The following is a 25,415-nucleotide window of genomic DNA, read 5'->3' as shown; positions in this document are numbered from 1 at the left end:
ACTGGGCCTGTGGACCACAGAGCCTGCGCTCAGCAGCAAGGGGAGCCACCGCAGCGGGAAGCCTGCGCACCGCAACTAAGAGCCGACCGTGCTCGCTGCGGCAAGAGAAAGCCCTCGCACAGCAACTGAGACCCAGCGCAACCAAAAAAATAACAAATACTGCGTCAGAGCCCAAGTACTTCTCACCACCTGCATGGCCACCAGGGTCTCTCACCTGGATGATGCCAACTGCACCCACCCGGCCTTCCTGCTTCTGCCCTGGTCCCCTTGCCTATGAGCCATTCTCCACCCAGGAGCCTGATTAGTCCTTTTAAAACATAAGTTAGGTCCCATCACTTGACAGCTCAACGTCCTGTTCCAGTGGCTCCCAACTGACTCCCGGAAAGTCCAAGTCCTCCAGGAGCCCATCTCCCTCCGACTCACCACCTCCCAGCCTGTTGCTGCTCCACTAGCAACAACGGCCTCCGTGACGCCCCTGGACTTGCCAACCACATCCTGCCCCAGAGCCTCTGCACATGCTGTTCCTCCGGCCTGGACTGCTCTTCCCCAGATCCTCCCAGGATTTGTTGAAGCCTCTGCTACAGTGTGCTCTGATCAGAAAGGCCAGCCCCGACCACCTTCTAAGCAACGTGCCACACTCGGCACGTCTGTGGGTTGTACGCAGCCTTCTCCCCACCCCATGTGACGGCAAGGGTTTTAGGTTTTGTTTCCTCTTGTGTCCCCAGAGGTCGCGCAGTACCTGCCTGTCATAGAGGCTCTATAAATATTTGGTGCTTGTGTGAACAAAGTCAGCCCCATCTTGCGCAGGAGGAAACTGGAGCTCAGAGATAGTAAAAACCGTCTCAGTCTCACACAGCCTGTACGGGGCCAAGCCAGGATTCCAGAGCCTCTTGCTGAACCGCTGTCCTGTCACTAGGATGCTGTGTAAAGTGCCATGAAGGTGCAGGGCAAGAAGAAGCGTCAGGGAAGGCTTCCTGGAGGAAGTGGAGTTTGAGCTAAGCCTTGAAGAAATGATAAGATTTGGGCAAAACCCCAAGGTGCTCTGAAAGAAGACACATCCAGAGCAAACACTGGCTGTTTAGGAAGCAGGAAGTAGGCCGATGGCTCAGGTGTAGAGGGCGAGAAGATCAGGTGGGCAGAAAGAGGGGAGATCCCTCTCTGGGTCCCCGCCCTACCTCCTCTTCTGAGGGCGGGAGTTCCAAGCCTGGCAGTTCTTCCTGGTACACGCAGTCCTCCCCCAGGATCTAGAACCTGCGCTTCACGAGACAGAGGCCTGGAGAGAAAGGAAGAACTCTGCCCTTAGAGCCACATGGGGGTTCCAACCCACAAGCCCCCCCGGGGAGGGGGGGTGGCGGGATCTGGACTCGGCAGACACTCCAATGCCAGCAAGGAGACCATGCTTTATAATCTCAGAAAAAGTAGAGCTGAACTTCAATTTGTGGGAGACTTTCTTAAGTTTTTTTATTATTATGAAATAATGTCTGTGGTATTTAGGGAGGAGAGCTGCATGCTTTTAGAACTCTGCCACGTGAGTCTGGCGGAGGCTCAAGTTTTTAAAGCGCACGCAGGGTTCACCAGTTCAGCCCTTGATGTATGCCTCTAAGGAAGACGGAAAATTGAAGCACACAGAGACGTCTCCCAAAGTCTCCTCTGGGTAAAGAAAGCAAATATGATTTCTCCAAGTCATCTCACCACCCGCCCTCCTGCCTTTCTCTGGGAAATGAATTTAACGGTCGAGCATCGCGCCTGCCAAAAATGGGGGCTGGACTTCATCAGAGCTGGACTCAAATGCCAACCACCCCGGGCTCTGTGCCGCTAAAGGTCGCCTGTCACTCTACACCGAGACTGGAAGACTGCTTCGGACTGCTGACAGCAGTGTGTGTTTATCTCCCCCGATGTCTCGGCCCCCGCCAGCTTAGGCCCAACGGTTAAAACCCACCAGATAAAGCCTGCTGGACCCCTAATCTACAGGGGAAAGAGAAATGGAGACGTGCTTTGCCAGTGAAGACTAGCCAGCCTTGCTGGGGGGAAGGGGAGAGCTGGGCACGAGGGGAGATTTTCTGACTGTGAAGGTTATCAGACATTAAGACAGCAAATTGGGAAAACTTGTCCCTTTCTCCCCAGATGTCACATTTACATGGAATGCTGTGCTCAAAGTAGAGGCTGGCAAACTGACCCTGGGCCCCTTCTTAGGCCCTTTAGAGACTGCAGGACCGGGGGCCCTCAGAAAGTCCTCAGGAAAACATTTTAAGTGGTTGATAAACACACCATGTTTCTACAGCAAGGGCTTCCCTGGTGATTCAGTGGTAGAGTCCGCCTGCCAATGCAGGAGACACAGGTTCGATCCCAGGTCTGGGAAGATCCCACATGCTGAGGAGCAAGTAAACCTGTGCACCACACCTGTCAAGCCTGGGCTCTACCTCGGGAGCTGCCGCTACTGAGCTCACGGGCCTTAGAGCCCGAGCTCCACAACGAGAGAAGCCGTGGCGATGAGAAGCCCCCACCCCGCAACTAGAGAAAAGCCCGCACGGCAACGAAGACCCAGCACAGCCAAGAATAAAATCAACAAACAGTCTTAAAAACACATATAGTGTAACACGGAAACTTACACGACCAGACGTGAAATAGATAGCCAGGGGGATTGGCTGTACGGCTCACAAAACTCAAACAGGGGCTCTGTATCAACCTAGAGAGGTGGGATGGGGAGGGGGATGGGAGGGAGCTTCAAAAGGGAGGGGATAGATGTGTACCTCTGGCTGACTCACGCTGAGGTTTGACAGAAAACAACAAAATTCTGTAAAGCAATTAACCTTAATAAAAAAATGAATTAATTTAAAAAAATACACTACAGTGAGATGTTTACTGTCAGCATCTAACAAAGTTGCTAACCAAGAAAATACCGTGTATGACCTAAATGGGAAGGAAATTTAAAAAAGAGGAGATGTGTACACGTCTGGCTGATTCACTTTGCTGGAGGGTAGAACCTAACACAACACTGTAAACCCACTGCACTCCAACAGAAGTTAATCTTTTAAAAAAGAAAGAAAACACCACGGAAACCCCTCATTACGCGTGTGCGCCATCCCTTCGTAAAGACTAAGCCCCCAGTCACTAAGCCTCCATCACCCAGCACAGGCCGCGTCTCGTGGCTCCGGCTGGCTGGCTGCCCCACGAGCACCACGCCACGCCAAGTGCCTCCCGTCCACGCTGCCCACTGCGGACAGCAGAGCTAAGCCTGTGGCGGCCTGGGCTTGCTCTCTCTCCTTCCAGGAATTCACCGTATTTGTATACCCCAAAAAACCCTGGAGGCTGCCGGCGAAGAGCTCAAAGGTAATGCACCTTTTTGATGTCGCTGCTTCGGAAGTAATCGCTCCTGTAATCACCCCAACACAGACGACAGATCCTTGTCACGCTCTGCGGTAAACTAAAAGTTTTAACCCTCAGAAACAAAGTGGTGCTGCCCTTCCACGTTTGCTCAGAACCATCCCACCAGACTTTTCTTACACGAACACTGGAAGTAAGTGGTGAAATGTCAACAGTCCCTAGGCGGGAAAATAATGGGAGAATTTCCCTCCTTGTGCTTCTTACTGATGGAAGGATTCAAATGCTCCAGTTCCAGGGACCGTGGTTGGGGGCTGGGGGCCCCGTCACCACCACTGGCCGCAATCTTGAGCTTGAGGCCTAGGGTACCCTTCCTTCCTAGCTCCAGGCCCGGTGGGTGAGCCAGCCGCCGCCTCTCAGAACCACCTTCCGCCTCTGACCTCCCAGCCAGCTGCCAAATTCCCATCAGCAGCTAGGATTTCTTCTTACTGTAGCGAAGCGCATCGGAGCCAGGATGGTTGGGATGCGCTGTTGCTGGGCGCCAAGTGGCTGTAACAAGGGCGGTGGAAACCAAGCTGGCGGCCCAGGAAGACGGCCTGTGTCTCTGGCGAAAGTGGATAGGACAGCGTGGACGAGGCAGTTTACTTGAATGGTTCGCCCAAGCACACGATGGCAGAGCTTTCAGAGATGCTGGAGGGATGAAGGGGTGGCCAGGACGGATGGCCCTCAGGTTGGGTTTTCACCTCTTTAATGCTGTCTCCAAATGTATGCCTCAACTGTGAAAGGGGACGAATCCAGAATGAGGACGGGCGGGTGTGATACGGCCTTCCACAACTGCTGTCTCACCCGGTTTTGAAGTCAGGGCTCATAACCCAGAGTTCTCCTTCCTGGGCAGTTTGCCAAGCCTCACTCTGATCGCTCCACTTCCGGGGCTCCCACACTCCATCTGGGGACAGCCCCCAGGCCCCAGAGCCCCCAAAATTATTTAAATGAGCCAACCCACCAAGAGAACTGCAAACCCGAGCTAACTGCCCTCCTGCCACACGGAAGCTGCGTTCCACAGCTCAGCTACAGTCACCCTGTGCCCAGGGCGCAGCCCCCGACACGGCCCACAAAGCACCCACCTCTCCTTGGGACTGTAAGTCACAGAGCTCTGCCTCCCGTCTCTCTGAGTGTCATCGTGTGTCCTACCATCAACAGACTCTTCAGGGAAATCCTTAGCGGTCCAATGGTTAGGACTTGGAGCTTTCACTGCCAGAGCCTGAGTTCGATTCCTAGTCAGGGAACTGAGATCTCATGAGCTGTACAGCGCAGCCAAAAAAAAAAAAAACCTTTAAATTTTACAGAACAACAGGGGACAGGTGATCCATGCTTTCCAAGCCCCTGCTCCCGATCCACAAGGCTGTTATAGCATTCAGATCTTCCCACCTGTCTGGCTCTGTGGCTTCTCCAACAAGAAGTGTGGTTTCGTTTCTGTGTGTCTGCAGGGTCATCTTCTGGCCCACAGATCACCAGGAAAGTACCTTCCTCCATCCAGAGGGAGGCTGTGTGCACGGAGCAGCTGAGGGGCCAGCCCGCGGCCACAGATCCTCGGTGAAGAGCTGGTCTGAGTTCGCTTTTCAGAAGCTCTGATCTCCACGCACAAGCCTGGAGCTCCCAGGGTACTAGGAATCAGAGGGGCTGCCACACCAGAAGCCCCTCGTCCGAGCGCCAGGCTCTGAGCAGAGAGCTTCCGCAACACCACCTCCCACGCCACCTCCATGCCCGGGCCCCTGGTTCTCATTGAGGAAACTGGGATGCAGAGAGGTGAATAATCTGCTGCAGGAAACTCAGCTTTTGACTTTTGAGCTGTTGACAGCACCATCTTGGTTGGATGGAGCATCCCGCCCGTGCTCGGTTTCCCCGCAAACGCGCACATGAGTCTTGCAAAGGGCGAGGTCGGAAGGGCTGGGCTGTCATCTCATCTGACAGATACCGAGGCCTAGAAAGGTTACATAGCGTCCACAGACCGCTTACCAGTGGGCTGTACAGCGAGACTGTCAGAAACACACCCAATTATTGGGATACTTTGGGGGCAGAGAAGGATGGATGCAAAAGAGACAGTGGCCAAACGTTCGAAGAAAAGAGCAGACCCGGAAGAGAGGAGGCCCGGAGCTGACCCCACTCCCACCGCCATGACTCACACGCTCTTTCACCCTGGACCCCAGACACGCTGTTGAGGCAACGGCTACTTCCTCCAAAGCAGTTCAATTTGGCTCTGAAGCCCTCTAACCTGAGTGGACATCTGCATAGCGGGGCCAGTGGACACCACTGCTCGGGCGATGGGGTCAGAGCAGCTGGAACACATCAGAAATGGCAAAGCCATTCTCCGAGGGTCTCGTGGTGTGGTCCTGCACACACAGTGTTGCAGGACCAGGCAACGGGGTCACAGTCGCCCTGGCTGTGGACGTTCGAACGGAGACTCTGCTGTCAGGAGGGGCCTTTCAGTGCACCGAAATTTAAGAGAACGTTCTTCCAAAAAACAAAAGGCACCAGCGGAGAGCTCGGTGGATGATATGTATTCCAGCCCATGTCTGGCAAACTCTCAGATGGCAGCTGCGAGGCAGGGTCAGGCGGGTTCTATTAGCTCAATTAATGAGGAGTAAGATAAGGCTAACATCCCGCTCGTCGGGCAGCTCGGCACAGAGCTGGAGTAATGGAGTTATTAACCTCAGTCAGCCACTGAATTGTGTGGCTGATTCCAACTCCATTTCCTAGATCAGGCCTCTATTAATGGGCTGTTTATTATCCTTAATCCACATAAGGATCAGTGGCAGAAATATGAGAGCTTCCTGGAAGGACCAAGTGATAATAAGAGGAGGAGAGAGAGGCAAGAAATCCTCTCCATCTCGTATTTTAATTTTTCTCTGGGCCAACTGCTGTTCTCTTAAGAGACGAGAGCGTCCTCCTCACTTTGGAACACGTCGGAAACGGCAAAGCCATTCTCCGAGGGTCTCGTTGTGTGGTCCTGCAAAACACAGGGTCACAGGCAACTAAAAAATGATCAGCCTTTTAAATCAGAGAGCTCTGGCATATTAACGATATACCAGTTCAGTTTTTAGTTTCATAATATACCACGTTATACCATTGTTTAACATAACCCGAGCGATCAGACCAGCATTCAGCAGAGGGATCTGTCAACGTGGTTAAACGCCTTGATGATGATTTCCCAGTTTGCCTGGCTCCACAGGACCCTCCTGGACGAAAAGGTGGTTTCGTCTTTGCCTCTTTCAGGGTCACTCTCGTCCCACGTGCTGCCAGGTGAACAAGGAGCTACCTTCCTCAATTCCAACCAGCAGGAGGCTTCAACATGCTTCCCACAGGTAAGAAAGGCAAGCAGGTTGAGACTTTAGAGTAAAAATATTAATATTTTGAATAGAAATGAGTTATCTGTGCCAACCTACAATGAATAATATAGCCACTACTCTCTGAGGATCATTCCTCAAGTATAACGGTATTTGCCACTGTAGCCTCTTTCTATGAAACTGGAATCCAAAATCATATGGGTGGGACTTCCCTGGCGGTCCAGGGGCTAAGACCTTGTGCTCCTGCTGCACGGGACCTGGGTTCGATACCTAGTAAGGGAGCTAAAGATCCCACATACCGAAACTAGAAATCCCACATGCTGCAACAACAATCACACATGCCACAGCTAGGACTCGGCACTGCGAAATAAATAAAGCAATGTTTAAAAACAAAACAAAAAGCACATGAGTAACTAACATAATAAACGTTTTTCATGATTTTTAACATGTAGGCAAATCAGCGGCACGCATATTTGGGGCATGTGAGTGTGTAATTTATTATATGAGGACAGGAGAGAAAACTGTATCCTACATTTTGAATGGAGGCTTCCCAGGTGGCTCGGCAGCAAAGAAATTGCCTGCCGGCGCAAGAGATGCAGGTTCGATCCCAGGGTCGGGAAGATCCTCTAGAGGAGGAAATGGCAACCCACTCCAGTATTCTTGCCTGGACAATTTTATGAACAGAGGAGCCTGGTGGGCTACAGTCTATGGGGTTGCAAAGAGTCAGACATGACTGAGTGACTGAGCACACACACATGCACACTTTGAACGAGAGTCTGTCCTCCCAAGAGGAGCTGTGGGCAGGATGCTTCGGAGCCCACTGCATCCATGGCACTTGCCAATTATAAACGACACATACCCACACACAGCAGTGCACTGTCCTGTTGAAAGAGTAGAGGCTATTGCTCCATTTGACAGACAGGACAACTAAGGTTAAATGTAGTTTTTTCGAGCCAGCTAGCCAGTGAACAGGGATAGACACTCATCACCTTGCAGACCAGGCACAACACAGCCATCTGGAGCAAAGAGCTGGGGTCGAGGCTGGCCTCCTCCAGGCGGCCTGGGGCAAAGGACACAGCTTCTCTGAGCCCAGGTGCCTTTTACTGAACCAACCGACTTTATGGGGCTATTGAATGGACTAAAGGAGATGTAAGGCAGGCACATGATGGGCACTCAGCAGACCCCAGGTATCATTAGCATCATTCCTGTCATCAGGGCGATGATGAGGGTTAAAGATAAGGAGGCGGGACTTGGAAGGGAAGAAGTGTTCTCCGGGACTGCCCTAGCAACAAGGCAAGGCTGCTGCAGAGCAGAGTCAGGAAGTGGATGCAGATGGGGGCGGGGGCAGAGAGAGAAAGCCATTCTTTCTGGCAGCACCGGCGGCGGCCTGGTCACAACATTCCGGGCTGCCTCCCACACCAAGTGGAGGCTTGTTTCAAGGCCCCAGGAAATCTGAAAGCTTTGAGACCCACTTGTCCGAGAAGTGCACCGGGCAGGTGGCACTTGGGTGGGCTGGGGGTTCGGTACCAGCCCCTCTGGGGGGGCAGATCTGTGTCCACGGGTCCGGGTCCTCTGGGTAGTTCTGCTCTCTAGTTCCCTGGGGGAAAAGGCTGTGTTTTTAGCAAAAGCCAACAAGACACCCAGCACCGACTGGGAGGCACGTGCAATGTGAAGAGACTCGTCACTGCCTCCCCAGGGACAATCAAACCCCTCTGGGCTCCTCTAGATGTGGGACACACAACTGTCTAGTTTAAGAAATAATAATAAATACAAAATGAAAACCCACCACGCTTGCAAAGGAACCTACGGAGCAGTTGCCAGTTTGTACAAAGCAACCTGGGACACAAGCAGCTCATCAAGATACTGTCCTTGGGCGATTTCTCCCTCGCCCCCAGATTCAGTCCAGTGGAGCACAGAGCAAAACATTAGAGAAAACAGCGCTAGTGAAATCGACGCCAGCATTCTGCTGAATTCAATGGGCAATGACTCAGCGAGGGTCCCCCCTTTCACCCTCTTTCCGGGAATTTCTGAGAGCTCCAGCAACAGCTCTGACCCAGACCTTGCCTGCTGGCCCCAGAGCTGTACGGCCTGGGAGGACCAGGAGGCTCCGGCATGGCCACCCCATCCTTTCCTCACAGCATCAGAGGGAGGGGGGGATGCAAAAAAAAAAAAAGAACCCGTCTGTCTGATACACGGCAAACTTTCCAACATCAATCAGAAGCCTATACTCCCTTTCCATAGTAAACATTAATTTTGAAAGGAAATACAGTGCCACAAACTTGCAGCATGAAATGAATTATTTCACAGTCAGGCAAGGGCCCATTTCTAGATGTAGTCTTGGGCACTTCTTTGTTTCTTTCTTTTTCTTTCTCTCCTCTTCTTTTTTTTTTACTATTATTATTGTATTTTAACAAACTTTATAGCCCATTTTATTTGTTCTCAAATAACTTTTTCTCTTTCTTTTCGACGCATCAATGACTTGGTTTGTTTCCCTCACGATGAGATGTTGGAACCAAGAGATTGATACTGCTCAGCGGAATATAATTTAGTATTATGTACTGTGGGTTTATGAAACAGGAGTCAAACAAAACATTGCATTTGAACACTATCCATTTATTAGCTCTATGGAGAAATTTATATTTGACAAGGAGACAATAACTTTGCTTCCTGATAAGCCGAAGAGGTCTATTTCTGTGTCCAATGCACAGAGTAGCTTGCCCTTCCCCAATAACTCTATTTACTACTATGAATATATTTTAATAATAAAATTGATATATACGTAAATTTATTTTAATCTAATTTCATCGAATCCTCCTAAAAAAAAAAAAGAGCCTTTGTAGATTGTTTTCATATCTGAGTTACATATTTCTGTATCGTATTCCCAGATTGATTTCCAGGCTATAATTCTGTCAAGATTTCCTCCCGGTGTCAAAAACAGCAACACCACAGCTAGAGTGCTTTATAATTGGCATCACAACGGAACCAGAATTACAGCCTCGATATTCATCCCAGTGCTGGGTGGGTTCGTGTTAGAATATTTCTCTCTTCCTTAGCCTCTTCCTGGGCTTGAAGGTTTATGGCTAAAATTACTTTCTAAATTAATCACAAAAATGCTGCATTGAAAGCTAAGGCAGAGGCAGTGGATTAGACAGAGATAAGAAAGGAGGAGGGGAAATACACCCTCAGCGAAGGGAGAGGAGTACAGAAGGATGATTAAACAGAGGCAGATAATTAAATCCAGGCTGTAAACAAACATCTTTTTTTCCCCCCTCTGCTTGTCCTCTGCCTTAGGGTCAAATAAATTAAACTGGCATTATTTACTACATAAAGAGAAACTGATTTTTATTTTGTGGTGAATGGAGAAGTATTTCTTTGCAAGCTCACCCTAAATCAAAGAGGTTCTTGAATCACCCTCCCCGTGTGCTTTTAATAAACACCAGGCCCGTCCCCTGTGGGTCCTGAAGCCCTGGGCTGTCACAAGGGCCGGTAAATAAAACAGTCGTTTTTCCCCCTCGGGGCTCAGAAAAATGGGCACTAGGCCTCTCCCTGCGTCTTGTCAATGACCCGCCCCCAGCCTTCTTCTAAGCGACTGTCTGCATTTTTCCTGACTCCTTTCAACTTCAGGTCGATGGTGAGCCTACCCAGAAGCTAACTACCAACTCTGAAGTCTGCTCCATCTCCAGAAAACAGAGGGTGGAGACTTGGCCTTGTAGCCCCGTGGTCCCTGGAGACTACCGGGCGGAACGGGGAAGAGACGGGGTGCCCAGGCTGCCCGCTGGGTCCCGGCTGCTCGAGAACCAGCCAGACGGCTCAGTCGTCCAGGAGGGAGCTCTCCAGACCCAGCGCTGGGGACGTGATCAAGACAGGGCTGAGGAGAGACTCCAACTTGGGGGGGGGGACGGAAGAAAGCCCCTCACGAAGAGGTCCACCCCAACCCCCAGAGTCCGTGGATGTGCTGCTTTACGAGGAGCACGGGCTCCGCACTGAGGGTATACCAAGGACCCTGACAGGTTAGATGGTCTGGGTGGACCCGCTCCAATGACAGGAGTCTAAGAACTGTCCCCAGCTCTGGTCAGAGGGAGCTGTGAGTACAGAAGAAGGTCAGGTGTGGCAGCGTTTGAACAAACAGGAAGGGGGAGATGATCCCAGGATGGGAGGCAATTTCGAGAGGCTGAACAGGGGAGGAAATGGACTCTTCCTAGGGCCTTCAGAAAGGAACGCAGCCTGTCTCACATACTGATGTCAGCCTTACAGAATGGTAAGACAATACATATGTATTGTTTAAGCCACTAAGTTGGTGGTGGTGGTGATTGTTCAGTCACTCAGTTGTGTCCGACTCTGCGACCCCATGGGCTGCAGCACGCCAGCCTTCCCTGTCTTTCACTACCTCCCGGAGCTTTCTCAAACTCATGTCCTCTGAGTCAGGGATGCCATCCAACCATCTCGTTTGCGGTAGCTTATGACAACAGTCACAGAAAACTAATTTTCTGTCTATTTTCTAGAACCAATTCATGCTCTTCTTAGACAAACAGCACACTTATACAGAGACAAGTGATTTGCAAAATATACCCACCTTGTGACTCAGGTATAGACAAATAAGGGTCCGAAAAGTTTAAAGAGAGAAATAGAGAGAGAATGAATATCCTTTGGAAGAAAAATTAACTCCAGGAAACAGTAGCACAGTTTAGATAAAGCCTTATCAAGGACCTCTTGGTGGCTCAGCGGTAAAGACTGCCTGCTAACGCAGGAGACACAGCTTCAGTCCCTGGCCTGAGAAGATTCCACATGCTGAGGAGCAGTTAAGCCCGCGTGCCACAATTACTGAGCCTGAGCTCTGGAGCCCGGCAGCAGCTGAGCCTGTATGTCCAGAGCCCGCGCTCAGAAACAAGAGAAGCCACCGCAGTGAGAAGTCCATGCACTGCCACAGAGCGTAGCCCCTGCTTGCCACAATTAGAAAAAGCCCTCATGAAAGCAATAAAGAACCAGTGCCACCAAAAATATAAACAAACACATAAAATATTAAAAAAAAAGCCTTATCAATGCTCAAAATAATTTAGAGAGAACAGACTCTATGATAGGAGAAACCAGAGAAAATAGGATGAGATAAAATTTAAAAGGAGGTATTCTAATGCATATATACGGAATCTAGAAACATGGTACTGAAGAGTTCATTTACAGGGCAGCAGTGGAGAAACAGACACAGAAGATAGATTTATGGACGGGGAGAGGGGAGGAGAGGTGAGATGTATGGAGAGAGTAACATGGAAACTTACATTACCATATGGAACGTACATAGTCGATGGGAATTTGCTGTCTGGCTCAGGAAACTCAAAGAGGGGCCCTGTGTCAACCTAGAGGGGTGGGATGGGAAGGGAGATGAGAGGGAGGTTCCAAAGGGAAGGGATATATGTGTATCTATGGCCGATTCATGTAAAGGTTTGACAGAAAACAACAAAATTCTGTAAAGCAATTGTCCTTCAATAAAAACAAACAAACAAAAATTTAAAAGGACAAGAAAGAAAACTGACAGCATTAAGGGAAAAAGAGAATCCTCTGGGGGTCCAGGGGTCTAGACTGGGCACCTCACTGCCAGGGCCCAGGTTCAGTCCCTGATCCAGGAGCTAAGATTCCCACAGGCCGTGTGGTTCAGCTAAAACAAGTCAAAAAAGAAAGAAAAGTAAGGGGGGAAAAATAAGGGAAGTGTAAAAGAATTATAGAAGTGAAAAAAGAAGAAATAAGAAATAATACTGATGTTTATTTAAATAAACTTATTGTGAAGGACAGATTTTAAAAATAATACAGAAAGGAAAAGGAAAAGATAAAAGTTACTAGAAAGAAATCTTAATTATGGAAGACAGATGATGAATGTCCAACATACATTTAATCAATCTTGCTTCCCCGGTGGCTCTGTGGTAAAGATCTGCCTGCAATGCAGGACCCACAGGAGATGCGGGTTTGATCCCTGGGTTGGAAAGATCCCCTGGAGGAGGGCATAGCAACCCACTCCAGTATTATTGCCTGGAGAATCCCATGGACAGAGGGGCCTGGCGGGCTACAGTCCATGGGGTTGCAAAGACTCAGACACCACTGAAGCAACTTAGCACACCAAGTGAATGAACCAAAAAAAATTGATATATGTACTAGAAGGAAATTCTCCTGAAATAATGGAAATGGAAAGGATGCATAATATTCCAGAGAAAAGTAATAAAAAGAACCAGAACTGACACATGGCCTGGTGAATATAAATGAATTGAGAGAGAGAGAGAGCATCCAGACATAAGAAGTATATTACCTTAAATGTAAAAAAACTCATGGACCTCAGATGTTCCCATAACCCCCCAGGTGTCAGAGCGCAGTATAGAAATGATGCAGGATGCTGAGGGTAGGAAATGTGATGGGAGAATTCTTTACTTTGTTAGACATTTACAAGTAAAGTTAACAGAAAGACAATCTCAAATGTGCAAGAATTTAGGAAGTTAAGCGTGTACGAACCCTTGTTGAAAGTGACTCAAAGACTTAATCCATTCAAATGAACAATGAATCAAAATGGATAAATGGAGAGCTGAACAATGCGAATAGCTGGCATTGAAATCTGAATCCAGTTGAAGAGAGAATGAAAACTTCTTAAATACAGTAAGTACAGCTAAAAACAGAATGCAATTGTTATATTTCTAGAAATAAAACTTAGTGATCTTAAAAGTAATAATCTGTATACAACAGACTGAGATCACATGTGTCTGTTCCTCCCAACCGTCCCCTCGGCCCCCGCGGCCCCCGCGGCCCCCGCGGCCCCCGAGGCCCCCGAGGCCCCCTGTGGCCGCCCAACAAAAATGGAGGTGGGGAGGGGAATAAGGAAGTGGTACGTATGGGAGCATTTTCTCCTTCATTTTTCATATGACAGAGTCAGAATATTCTGTTTCATTTCAGAATTGACAAATTGAGAAATACAAGTTTAATCAAGCCGTCTTGACGAGACTAGTAGAGCTAGAAACAGATTATCTTCTAAACCAACTGGGGGGAGGGGCGGAGAGGAGAGAAACCAACAAAAGCAATAATAAAACAAAAGGAAAACACAGGCCATAAAAAACAAGATGGAAAACAAAGGAAACCACGATGAAGCATAAAATAAAGTGATAAAAAGCAAAAATATAGTGGGATAAATTCAGCCATTCAAGGAAAAAGACAAGCAGGTTGAATAAAACATATTAAACCCAATTTCATTCTGTCCACACAACAACCTAAAATAAAGGAAGTAAGGTAATTGATGGTAAGAGACACGCAAATGCAGTGAAGCAAACGGGGTGAGTTGTGGATAAACACGGCACGTTGAACCATGCACCACACTCTATTTCCTCCCAAACCCCACAGAAAATGGACAGGAAAGGGATTCTGAAACCCTGACCAGCAAAGACAGGAGAATTGAGGGAGGAAGGCAACTTAAAGCATTTGGGGGGCTCCCTGGCGGCTCAGCGGTTAAGGCTCTGCTCTCCCACTGCAGGCGCCCGGGGTCAGTCCTTGGTTGGGGAGCTAAGATCCTGCACGCTACAAAGTACGGCCAAAATAATTAAATTTTTTAAGGTTTTTTTTTTTTTTTTTTTTTGAGACTTGGAAGAGCTGGATCAGTGGCAAGAAACTGCAGAGACCTCAAAAAGGCAAATCTCAAGTGAGCAGCAGGAAAAGCTGAGAACAAACCCAGTCCCCATCAGCAAATCCTAAAAGGCTCAGGCACAGGTACTGAAACGGAGCCATGCTAATGTACAAATTAGCAGACGTAGTTGGGTCTGAATGTTCCACACAGCTGGACAGGAGGCTGGAAAATGGGCTCTTTTATTTCAGACACCAGTGTGCGCCAGTGAACGCTGATGTGTTGCTACCCAGGAGGAAACAGAGAGTCCGTGGTGGAGGAGACGAGCAATGGTCCTGTCCCAGACAGTCACTTTCATCAGCATGATGCTGCGTGATGAACACACGGCTGACATAAACCTTTATGAACTAAATAACACGGCACCAAAACACAGAAGGCAAAAGCTGCAGGATACACAAAGTCAAATTATTAACAAGCCTGCTCCACAGAACAGGTACTGCTGAAGTTTTAAAAACCATCTAGCCATAGGCAAAGAACGAAAACCTATGAAATGACCGCATCATTGATTCCATAAGCCTGACAAAGGAAAAGAACACGTGGAAGAAATTCAGACCCGTATTACATATGCTTCTTAATACAAAAAAATCTAAATACAAGTGTAGCCAATACCATACAACAGTATATTAGTTTCCCACTGCTGCCATAACTAATTACCACAGATGTACTTTCTTTAAAACGTTCAAATCTATCATCCCACAGTTCTGTAGGTCACAAGTCTGGTACAGGTCCACCTGTAGCACAACCCAGGTCACCAGGATGACCTGCCCACTTTAAAGCCAACTGTTCAGCTACCTTAATTACACCGGCAAAGTTCCTTCTGCCATGTAACCTGACATTCACAGGCAAGACGTGGTCGGGAGGGGGCTCCGTAGGCCATGGAGAATCAAAACTGTGTCTGCACAAGGCATATATTGGAAGAATAACACACCATGACCAAGTGATAGTCATTCTAGGGACGAAAGGTTGACTTACTATCAGAAAATCTGCTAAAATAATTTATTATATTCATACGTCAAAAAGAGAAGGAAAAAATGTCTGTCTTAGAAGATGCCAAAAAAACCTTGGAATGAAATTCAACATCAACTTCAGACATTTTAAACTCTAAACACTATACTTTAAAAAATTTATTTATTCTGCATTTATTCTTGCTGTACTGTGTGAGGCATGTGGGATCTCATGCCTCACATAAGTTCCCCAACCAGGGATCAAACTCATACCCACTGCAATGGAAGTGAGGATTCTCAACCACTGGACAACCAGGGAAGTCCCAGAACTACACCTCTTTAACTTTATAAAAACTCTATATACCTCAAACGACAGTAATACCTTTGTGGTAGAATACAGGACAATCCTTCAGGTAAAAGGGCAAAAAAAAAAAAAAAAAAAAAACCACTTGTCTATCATGAGCCAGCTCTGAAAGTACTATTCAATGCAGTTAGACAAAAGAGTAAAATGAAAAATATAAATACTGGAAAGGAAAAGGACAAAAAGATACATATTTGTGATGACATGATCATCCCCCTGAAAAGCCCGAGAGAATCAACTGAAGACCTACCAGAAGCAGTCAGAGGGTTCCAGGAAACGAGCTGGGACATAAAAATAAGTAAGAAAAATCAGCATTGTTCTCAGAATCCTGAGAAATCCAGTTAGAAAATACAAAGGATGCAAATATCCCATTATCACAAGATCAACAAGAAGAACAACAAGTAATACAATACCTAGAAATACACTTAACATGAAAAGCAGGGGCCCCAATAAAGTGCTGATGGTCTCACAAAGGGGCAAGGAGAGAACAGGGCCACGGACTGCACAGACCCAGCCATACACCTAATGGGATTCCAGTTAAAACGTCAGCAGCAGTGTTCATCTGGAATACTAAACATGTGAGACAGACACTGGAGAAGAGTAACGAGGGGCTTCCCTGGTGATCCGGTGGTTAGGACTCCCGATGCAGGGGCCCTGGGCTTGATCCCTGGTCGGAGAACTGCACCCCACATGCTAAAGATTCCACGTGCTGCAACTAAGACTCGGTAGAGCCAAAGAAATAAAGAAAATAGTGTTTAAAAAAAGAGTAATGAGAGGGCCTTGTCCTGCATTGGCTATTTTGAACTATACGATAAAGCTAAAGTAGTTAAATGGTGTGGTACTATGCCATGCTAAGTCGCTTCAGTCATGTCTGACTCTGGACTGACTCTGTGACCCTCTGGACTGTAGCCCACCAGGCTCCTCTCTCCATGTATTCTCCAGGCAAGAATACTGGAGTAGGTTGCCATGCCTTTTTGCTGCAGAAGTAGACTTGTGGGGAACAACGGAAAATTTAGAAGTACAGCCAAGTGTATTGAGAGACGGCATCTACGAGCAGACAGTGGTCAGACCACATATAAACACACACCCCAAGCCACCAGGCGGCCGACTCTCGGTACAAACAGCAAACTCTGACAGCCTTTGTTTTCTTCATGGGGGTGGTCTTTGTTTATTTCCACAACATCTGCAGTTGTGGGGTGCTCTCAAGTTCAAGTTAGTGGAGGAAGGACAGAATATTCAGCAACATTTGACATCGTTTTGGAAGAAGTGGCTAACAGTTGGGGGGAAAAGGAGGCTGGTACAGCAAACCTCCAGCAGAATAAACATCAGGGGCTTCCCCAGTGGTCCAGTGGTTAGGGATCCGCTTGCCAACGCGGAGGCTCCATCCCTGGTCCAGCAAGATTCCCCCTGCCTCGGGACAACGAGCCCAAGACGCAGCTACCGAGCCCGAGCACTCTAGTACCCGTGCTCCGCAACAAGTGAGCAGCCCCTGCTTGCCGCAGCCAGAGAAGGCCTGCGTGCAGCAACAATACCAGCCCAAAATAAAGACAATGATTTTTTTTGAATTTTAAATAAATAAATATCAGACGCATCAAAGAGCCAAATGAAAAAGGAAAATTGTGAAAACAGTCGGGGGAAACCATGGATTGCTCTGCACCGCAATCCCACGGGACAGGCGAGACTGGTCGATACGTGTCCTCACTCAGCTGGACGTTCAGGTCCAGTAAGGTGAGCGGCAGAGCCGGGATGTGAACCTGAGCCAGACTCCTGGTTCACAGGGTAAACAGGATGGGTGGTGGGATGCGGCTGGCCAGGACACATGCCCTCTCGGGACCTTGGGCAGGCTCCAGGCAAACTGCCCGTTGTCACAGGGACCTGGAGAGGCGGAAGAGGCCTTCCCGGGAGCCCGTGGGAAGCGGACTGCTCACCTGTTGGGCTTGTAGCCCAGACTGTCCATCAGGTGCGCCTGGTCCAGGTCTCGCGGGAAGCCGTGCAGCACCCACCCTCTCTCAACGCAGTCCTGCTGGTCCAGGCGCTGCTTCAGCACCTTCATGATGATGTTGTCAGGGACTGCGGAGAAAGGAGGACAGCTGGTCACTCTTCGGACCCAGCAGGAAGGTGAGGGCGCATCCGAGGTCGTTGCCCACCGGCTTCCTAACTTCACCTGACCTGGGTTTGAACTGCTGAAGAGGCGGGTTTAGGTGGCCGAGGATGTGGGTGCCTGTTTTTCGGGGCGCTCCGCAGTCCCACCAATGAGGGGAACGTGTTTATGTAGGGAGGGAACGCACTAGGTGACCTTGACATTGAGCTTTCCCTGACTTTGACAGGATAGATGCCCATCGGCAGCCAGGACAGCTCCCAGCTCTCCAGTGATGTGCGGGCACCCTTCTCCCCACCCTGCCCCCCAGGATCCAGCTTTTGCTGCAAAAGACTTTTCACGGAAGCCCCGGTGGGAGGTTTCATTTTCCTCCAATGGAGCGGTAGTGGTGCCCCCAAGGCTCTCTGCTAATTTATGATGCACATGCAACCCACCCCTTTCTTCTCCCCTCCCCCTTGGTTCTCCCCTCCTTGCTGTTTAGAATCAAATCTCTCACAAGAAGCACAGCATTAGTTATAACTGGTGACTGAAATCAAGTCTCGTGGAGAAGGAGATGTTAAGAAGTCTCTTGTTTACATTACTGCAATTGACATTTTCCTGAAATTTATACCTTTCTTCCCAGACTCATTAAATGGCCTGTGTTGCTAATGTACTGCGTTCTAGCAATTTGCACTGCATTTCCTGTGCTTTGCACTCATTTTTCCAGAGATACTTGGTAAATATTACCGTTGTTTGCTATAAATGTGGGCCTGATGACGAGCAGGTTTTCCGAGCGGCAGCGACAGAGCGGTCGGCGGCTTCTCTGGAGATGCTCGGCTGCCCTCAAACCGGCCATCCAGGGGTCAGCCCAGTGGCCCCCCGGGCTGGGACACACGACTGGAACCTTCCCAAAGGCCCCCTAGGCTGACAGCCAGGTGAGAGATCCAGAAAAAGTCACTACCAGCTGCTCTCCTCTGTGGCCGGGACACACCTAATGACCGTCCTGCTGCCCAAGAACCGTAAACCTCCATCTAACCCTCCTCCAATCAGGATTTCCCTGATTTTGTTTTCACATCTTTCAGCCTTCCTTCCCCAGTCTGAAGGAAAGAGCAGGGAAGGGATTTTGCTCTAATGAGACGGCCTGGCTGAGACAGGTCAGTGAGGAGCTGATGCAGTTAATCCCATCCCTTCCCTGCTGAAACCTGCCGTGGCTCCCCAGTGCTCTTCGCTATGGTCGACAGGGCCCTGCAAGGTCCACAGCCTGCCTCCCCCGGGTGAATCTCCCCCCAGCTCTCCACCTCCCCTCAAATGTGCCGGTCCTTCCAGCCAAGTCTCCTTCCCCCACGCCTTGCCTGGGGCCGGGCCCCCGAGGAGGGCCCGCTCCCAAGACTGTCCATAGCTGGGTTAGCAGCTGTGTTTCTTCACTTCCGCTTCACTTCTTGCCTCCCTGTTCTTAATGTTCCAGCTAAAGCTTTGCGTAGTGCTGCCTCTCACCAGGACAAAGGACCACGTCACCCCACCCCCAACACCGCTTTTCCATAATTAACACAGTGCCTGGCACACAGGACGTGGTGGAAAGAATAGACCGGAGCCCTCTGTTTGCAAAGCTTCACTGCAACAAAGATGTTAAAACCAACTTGACCAGACTCTGGGGAGCTCAGAAGAAGAGCGGGAGCTGGGCTGGGGGCACCCACAAATCTGGGGTCTGGTCTCAGCCCTGCCCTTGGGTGCCAGCCGACCTCCGCTGGCCCCACGGGCTCTCCCAGTCCCAGTTTCCTCTTCCGCCAAGAGGAAGCCAGGCTCTGTTCCCAGGGGATCAACACGACACGTAGTCCCAGCTGCGTGCGAGGCGCTCAGAACTGGCGGCTCGTGCTCTTCGGTTCGGGAGATGTCGGTCAGGAAACAATGATCCATGAACCCTTGCATGCTTCCCCCGGGGTCAAGGTGTTCTAAGCTCGCTCCTGGGATACAGGGTGGCTGATTTCAAGCAAGTCTGGGCAGTTAAAGATGGAGAGATTTAGGGACTCCTGTCCCAAGTCCTCTGTTCTCAACCCAGGGGTAGGAAACCTACCAATTGCCCCCTCACTCCCCAGGAGCTGTTTGTATTCAGGGCAGGGGCAGGGAGGGCAGAGGGGCAGCTGTCACGGCTTCGGGGGTCCCCTCCCCCAGCTCTGCGCTGCACTCCCTATGCACACAGTGCACACTGGCTCCCACCAGTGACCCCTGAGGAGTCGGGGTCCGGGGAACCACCGCTAAGACCACTGTGTGAATAAGGAACAGAACTTTTCTCTGATTCAGAAACCTCACGTTATCTGTCAGGAGAAATAAATACAGGTTAGAGACAACGAGGGTCACGAATCTGCTATACAGCCTTCCAATCCAGGCCTACCCCTGTTTATGGAGATTCTTACGGAAATTGAAACCCATCCAGAAATAAGACTTTCCCAGTGTCTGTCCAGTGGAGCGTTATGTAGCATCTGAGCTGTGCCCAGGCTCGGGGTCTGAGGCTGCCACCCACAGCAAACAAGAAGCCAAGGGCCTGCCCTCCTGGAGTCTACATTCCAGCCAGTGAGACAGACGATGCACAGATAAATAAATAACCATTTCAGAAAGTCATAAATACTACGAAGAAAGCAAACCAAGTGAGGGATGATGCTGGTTTGACTGGATCCAGGATGGTCTCTGAGGTCACACCTGGCCAAGATCTGGACGATGAGTTCAGCCTCACGGAGATCTGGGGAGGATGTTCAGGGTGGAACTCATGGCAAGGGCAAAGGCCCTGAGGCTGGAACAACCTTGGCACATTCAAGGGATGGAAAAAGGCCCAGTGGCTGGAGCGGAGGGACTCTGGGAAGTGGGGGTGGGGAGGTCCTGCCAGGCCTTCCAGAAGGAAGTGGCTCTGCCCGCCCCCTGGCCATCTGGGGAAGGACTGGGCACAGGCCCTCAATGCACATTTACTGAAAGAACACACAGGGGCTGATCTCAGGATCCTGAGCTAGAACACCCAGGAACATGCACTTCACCACGTTTGCACAAAGACGGACCATTCTGTGGGATCAGCCAGTGGAGTCCCCAGCTGGGGTCCAGGCTCCAAGGATGTGGCTAGGAGATCGCACCTTACCTCCTGTGAAGTCTGCTGAGTGCTCAAGAATCGATGCTGTCAAACTGTGGTGCTGGAGACAACTCTGGAGTGTCCCTTGGACAGCAAGGTGATCAAACCAGTCAGTCCTAAAGGAAATCAACCCTGAATGTTCACTAGAAGGACTGATACTGAAGCTGAAGCTCCAAGACTTTGGCCACCTGATTCGAAGAGCTTACTCACTGGAAAAGGCTCTGATGCTGGGAAAGACTGAGGGCAGGAGGAGAAGGGGGCGACAGGGGATGAGATGATCAGATGGCAGCCATCCAACTCAATGGACACGAGTCTGAGCAAACTCTAGGAGATAGTGAAGGACAGGGAATCCTGGCGTGCTGCAGTCCACAGGATCTCAAAGAGTCAGACACGACTTAGCACCTGAATGACAGCAACAGCAAAGCCTGCAAAGAGCTCAGGCTGAGGATCCCGAGTGCAAACTAGCTGTGAGCAGCTCCAGCTTTTTAAATTTCTAAAAGGACATCAAATAAAAAAAGGAATTCCTTGGTGGTCCAGTGGTTAGACTTGGCGCTTTCATTGCGGTAGTCCAGATTCAATCCCTGATCAGGGAGCTAAGTTCCTGCAAATTGCACAGCATGACCAAAATAAATAAATAAAAGAAAAGTAAACCATCTTTTGCTGACCCCACAAGCACAGTGCCCTCAAGTCCTTGGGCACCCGGAGTGACTGAGGGACACTTCCATCGACGACCCATCAGAGAGGCCGGCTGAGGTACAATGAGCTCTCTGCATCCCTCTCCAGACCTGCCCCCATCAGCCCTGAAACTAAAGGGCAGATCTTTACCTACAGGCAGGGAAGGCGAGTGAGCTGAGCTCTAAGGTAGGACGGGAGGGCAGGAAGATTAGTAAGTGTTGCTGCCTTTACGAGCGTTCCTTAGAATAAAACCCAGAAAACTCAGCTCTTGGCTCCCCTGGGCTCCTTTCTTGGAGCAAATTTGAGCAGAGAGCCCTGGGGTCCAGCTGTGGGACCTCCCTGACCGTCAGAGTCCTCCTCTAAGACACCTGCCTCACCAGCTGTTACGGGGCTTGGAGACAACTCATGGGGCCTGCCAGACCCATTGAGGTCTTCTGAAGGGAGGTGCCGGTATAAATTTAATTCCTTCTGAAAGTTTACCCAGAGTCCCATCAGGTGGCTATGATGAAGCCATTGGTAAGCACTGCTGCTGCTGCTGCTACTGCTAAGTCACTTCAGTCGTGTCTGACTCTGTGCGACCCCATAGATGGCAGCCTGCCAGACTCCCCCATCCCTGGGATTCTCCAGGCAAGAACACTGGAGTGGGTTGCCATTTCCTTCTCCAATGCATGAAAGTGAAAAGTGAAAGTGAAGTCGCTCAGTCGTGTCCAACTCTCAGCAACCCCATGGACTGCAGCCTACCAGGCTCCCCCGTCCATGGGATTTTACAGGCAAGAGTACTGGAGTGGGGTGCCATTGCCTTCTCCGATTGGTAAGCACAGGGACCCTCAAATTATAAACATGACCATCTGAGTGTGAATCTGGCTTCAGGAGAGGGCTGTGGGCCTGAGACAGGCTTGTCCTTGGGGGAGGGTCCACTGGAGTAATTAGTTTGCTGACCAGTGATGCCCTGGGCCCAGTGAAGGCCTCTGTTGATGAGGGTGAGGAGTGCATTGGGCAAGTAATTTTCTTCACTAATTAGTGCTGTTGGAGACCAAGCTGCAGTTAGGGGTGGACAGCTGAGCACTGAGCTTCTGAGGGCAACAGAGGCTGCTCGGAGGCTCAGAGAGGGAGAGGCCTGGAAGGTCGTCCCATTGCCCATCCTCATCTCAAAGCTGAGAAACCAAGGCCCCCAAAGGCTGTGAGTTAAGTGACCTGTGCAAGCCAGTTGCTCAGCTGGGGAGAAATCTGACTCAAGGTCAAGACGTCTGACCAGACAGAAACACAAAGAGAATTCTTGGTTTGGGGTTGTTTTTTTGTTTTTGTTGTTTCCTTGTTAAGTTGGCAAAGATTTCTAGAGGAAATTTCCCAACTGGCATCACAAGCTAAGAAGTACATGCCTCATGGCCCAGCAATCATGGTCCAAAGAATTTACATCTAAGATACAACTGCAGAGAGGACAAAAGATGTGCCCATGGAGATGTCCGTCTCAGTGCCATTTATAACAGGGATGATGGAGACGATTTCAAATGTCCATCAGCAGAGGACAGCTTACATAAAGGACGAGACGTCTATGCAGCATGCTACTAGGGAAGCTTGAAAAAATCATCTATGTTGACTTGGAAAGAGGCCTCTGACAGAATATCAAATGGCGGGTGGGGGGAAGCAAGTAAACGACACAGATAACATGATCTGATGGTTTAGTTGCCAAGTCTGACTCTTGCAACCCCATGGACTGTAGCCCGCCAGGCTCCTCTGTCCATGGCAAGAACACTGGAGTGGTTTGCCATTTCCTTCTCCAGGGGATCTTCCAGACCCAGGGATTGAACCTGGGTCTCCTGGACTGCAGGTAGATTCTTTACCAACTGAGCTACCAGGGAAGCCACTGAAGTATATATTGACATACATATACACACACGTGTACACACGTGTACACACACAACACACACACAGGGGAGAGAGGAGGGGCCACACCAATGCCCCACAAGCGATGGCCGGTCCCGCGGGGGCTCAGGGTCCTGGAGTTGAGAGAGACAATAACACAAGTCAACACATCCCAGCGGAAGAGCCGAAGGGCCTGGGAGGTGTGACGGCGAGGGCTTCGGAGGCCGGCAAGGTCTCATCACTCACGCAGACCCCAGCTTCTAGCCAATACCAAAACAAGCCCCTCTCTGCAGGTTCTCAAATGAGCACTTCTCCTGAGAGGGGCTTCCCACGACTGTGGATCAATAATCATCGGTGGAGTATTTGTTTAACGCCTACACCCTCATCCCCCACTAGAGAAAGCAGGGACCCTCGCCAAGTCAGGCTCATTGCTACCCCCTCACCTGGTACACATGCCAGGCACTCGGCAAGTGCTTAGTAAACACTCTTTGAATGAACGAATGAATGAATGAATGAATGACCACATAGCACCATCTCCTGAAACCAGGCCTGTTCTCCCAAGCACGGAGTCATGTCCCATGGCAACGGGTTCCCCCAGGGTTCCCTTTCATCCACTCCACGACATACTTGTGAACTAAACAGGTAGTCAAGGGACTACGTCTTGGCATTGGGAATTAGTTTCAAAGTAATCCTACGTGGGGAGGATTGCACCGTTGATCCGGAACACGCAGGTTCCCTGCGCTGGCGGTGGGTCCCCTCAGGCTCCTTATTCTACTCTCTCTGCTTTCCAAACATGTTTAACGGCTTCCACTAACAAAGTGGGTGTTTTGTCTAAAGGAAATGATTTAAAGGCCTAAAAGAGGTTGAAACAACCTCTGTGAGACACTGTCGCAGTGGGTCAAAGGATGAATCTCCCTGGAAAGCTGTCCTCACGCCCCAGAAGCAGCTCTCACTTTGGGGGAAACCAAGAGCTGGATAGAGCCCTTGCCTGCTGTCACAGACGTGTCCAGATGTGTCCTCGCCTGTGAGAGGCCCTCCCAGCGATGCGGCTCAGGCCCGGGGTGAAGGGTGAGGCAGGAAGACCCGCCTTTGGTGCATCTCCCAGGCCCACCCCCGTGGCTCCCGCGTCAGGCTTTCTGCCCTGCGCCTTTGTCTGGCTGCTGCCTCCCCCCACCCCCGCCACCGCAGGCCATCAACTCACTTCTTCAGCCCTGCACGGTCTGACCAGCCAGTTCAGCAAAAATGCAGAACAGAGCTCGCCCGCGGTGTCCTGCCGAAAGTTGAAGTTCTCCTTGATAATGCTGTCCACTGCCCTTCATCCTCCTCTCGGAGAGAGATTTCCAGCGCGGCCGCAAGTCTCTCTCCATTGAGTCAGGTGCCTCGGGCTTGATTTCTGGGCTTGACAGCTAACATCTTACCCTGCGTATAAGCTCCTGCCAAGGGCTACCTCTCCGAAACGTCCTGTCAACCCTAAATTTAGCAAAGTGCGAGATATGAATATCCCATTATTTCATAAAGGCCACATCACATGCTTTCAGGTGTTATTTTTTTCTTTTTCTGAAAATCTTCCACGAGAGACAGCTGTCCTCACATTGACCTCGAGGTTATTAAAATCTCAATCCGTTTGTTCCCTGCCGGCCGGGTGTGCTTGTCACAAGGGTGAACAGGGAGCCACGGTCACAAGTGAAAGGCTTCCAGGCCCCAGGGGGACCCACCAGGCCCCCTACTGATCCCACTCAGGACACCCGGCCCACCCTGGTCTTGAAGGGGAGGCGTGTTCAAGCTCCCTCCCGCCTATCGGTCCCCTGGTTCATGCAGAAGGAAGGACCCTGTGAATCAGGCCACCGTGAGGTGACCGGAAGGGACTATTCTTCCTGGGCGGCAAGTCTGCATCTTCAGTACAGTCCAGCTTGGACAGCCAGTGGCGTTCATTACGGAGGTTCCCGAGAGAGTTCCCAGGCCAGCTCACGGAAGTCCAGTGGAAGCCAGCGCCAAGGGCAGAGAGGACTCGCTGGAAACCCTTTCCCGGACCTTTCCTGCTGCACTTCACACCTCGCTGCTGCCTGTGGTCCA

The 25,415-nt window shown here is 50.2% G+C and overlaps 1 protein-coding gene across 5 annotated transcripts in view; it reads right to left on the bottom strand.

The window, feature by feature from the left end:
- The window catches only part of AK8 (adenylate kinase 8), a 136,357-nt gene that overhangs the window by 32,358 nt on the left and 78,584 nt on the right, over positions 1–25,415 (bottom strand). For all 5 annotated transcript variants that reach the window (XM_086324386.1, XM_086324388.1, XM_086324387.1 and 2 more), the window contains one exon: positions 17,544–17,685. In XM_086324386.1, coding sequence (XP_086180512.1) covers positions 17,544–17,685 — 142 coding nt within the window. The remainder of the gene's footprint in view (positions 1–17,543; positions 17,686–25,415) is intronic.

The sequence above is a fragment of the Bos grunniens genome, chromosome 11, assembly GCF_055505025.1.
Source record: "Bos grunniens cultivar Pamir isolate PY7600 chromosome 11, Bosgru_T2T1.0, whole genome shotgun sequence".
Classification (NCBI taxonomy): Eukaryota; Metazoa; Chordata; class Mammalia; order Artiodactyla; family Bovidae; genus Bos; species Bos grunniens.
This window is presented reverse-complemented; position numbering and strand designations above follow the sequence as displayed.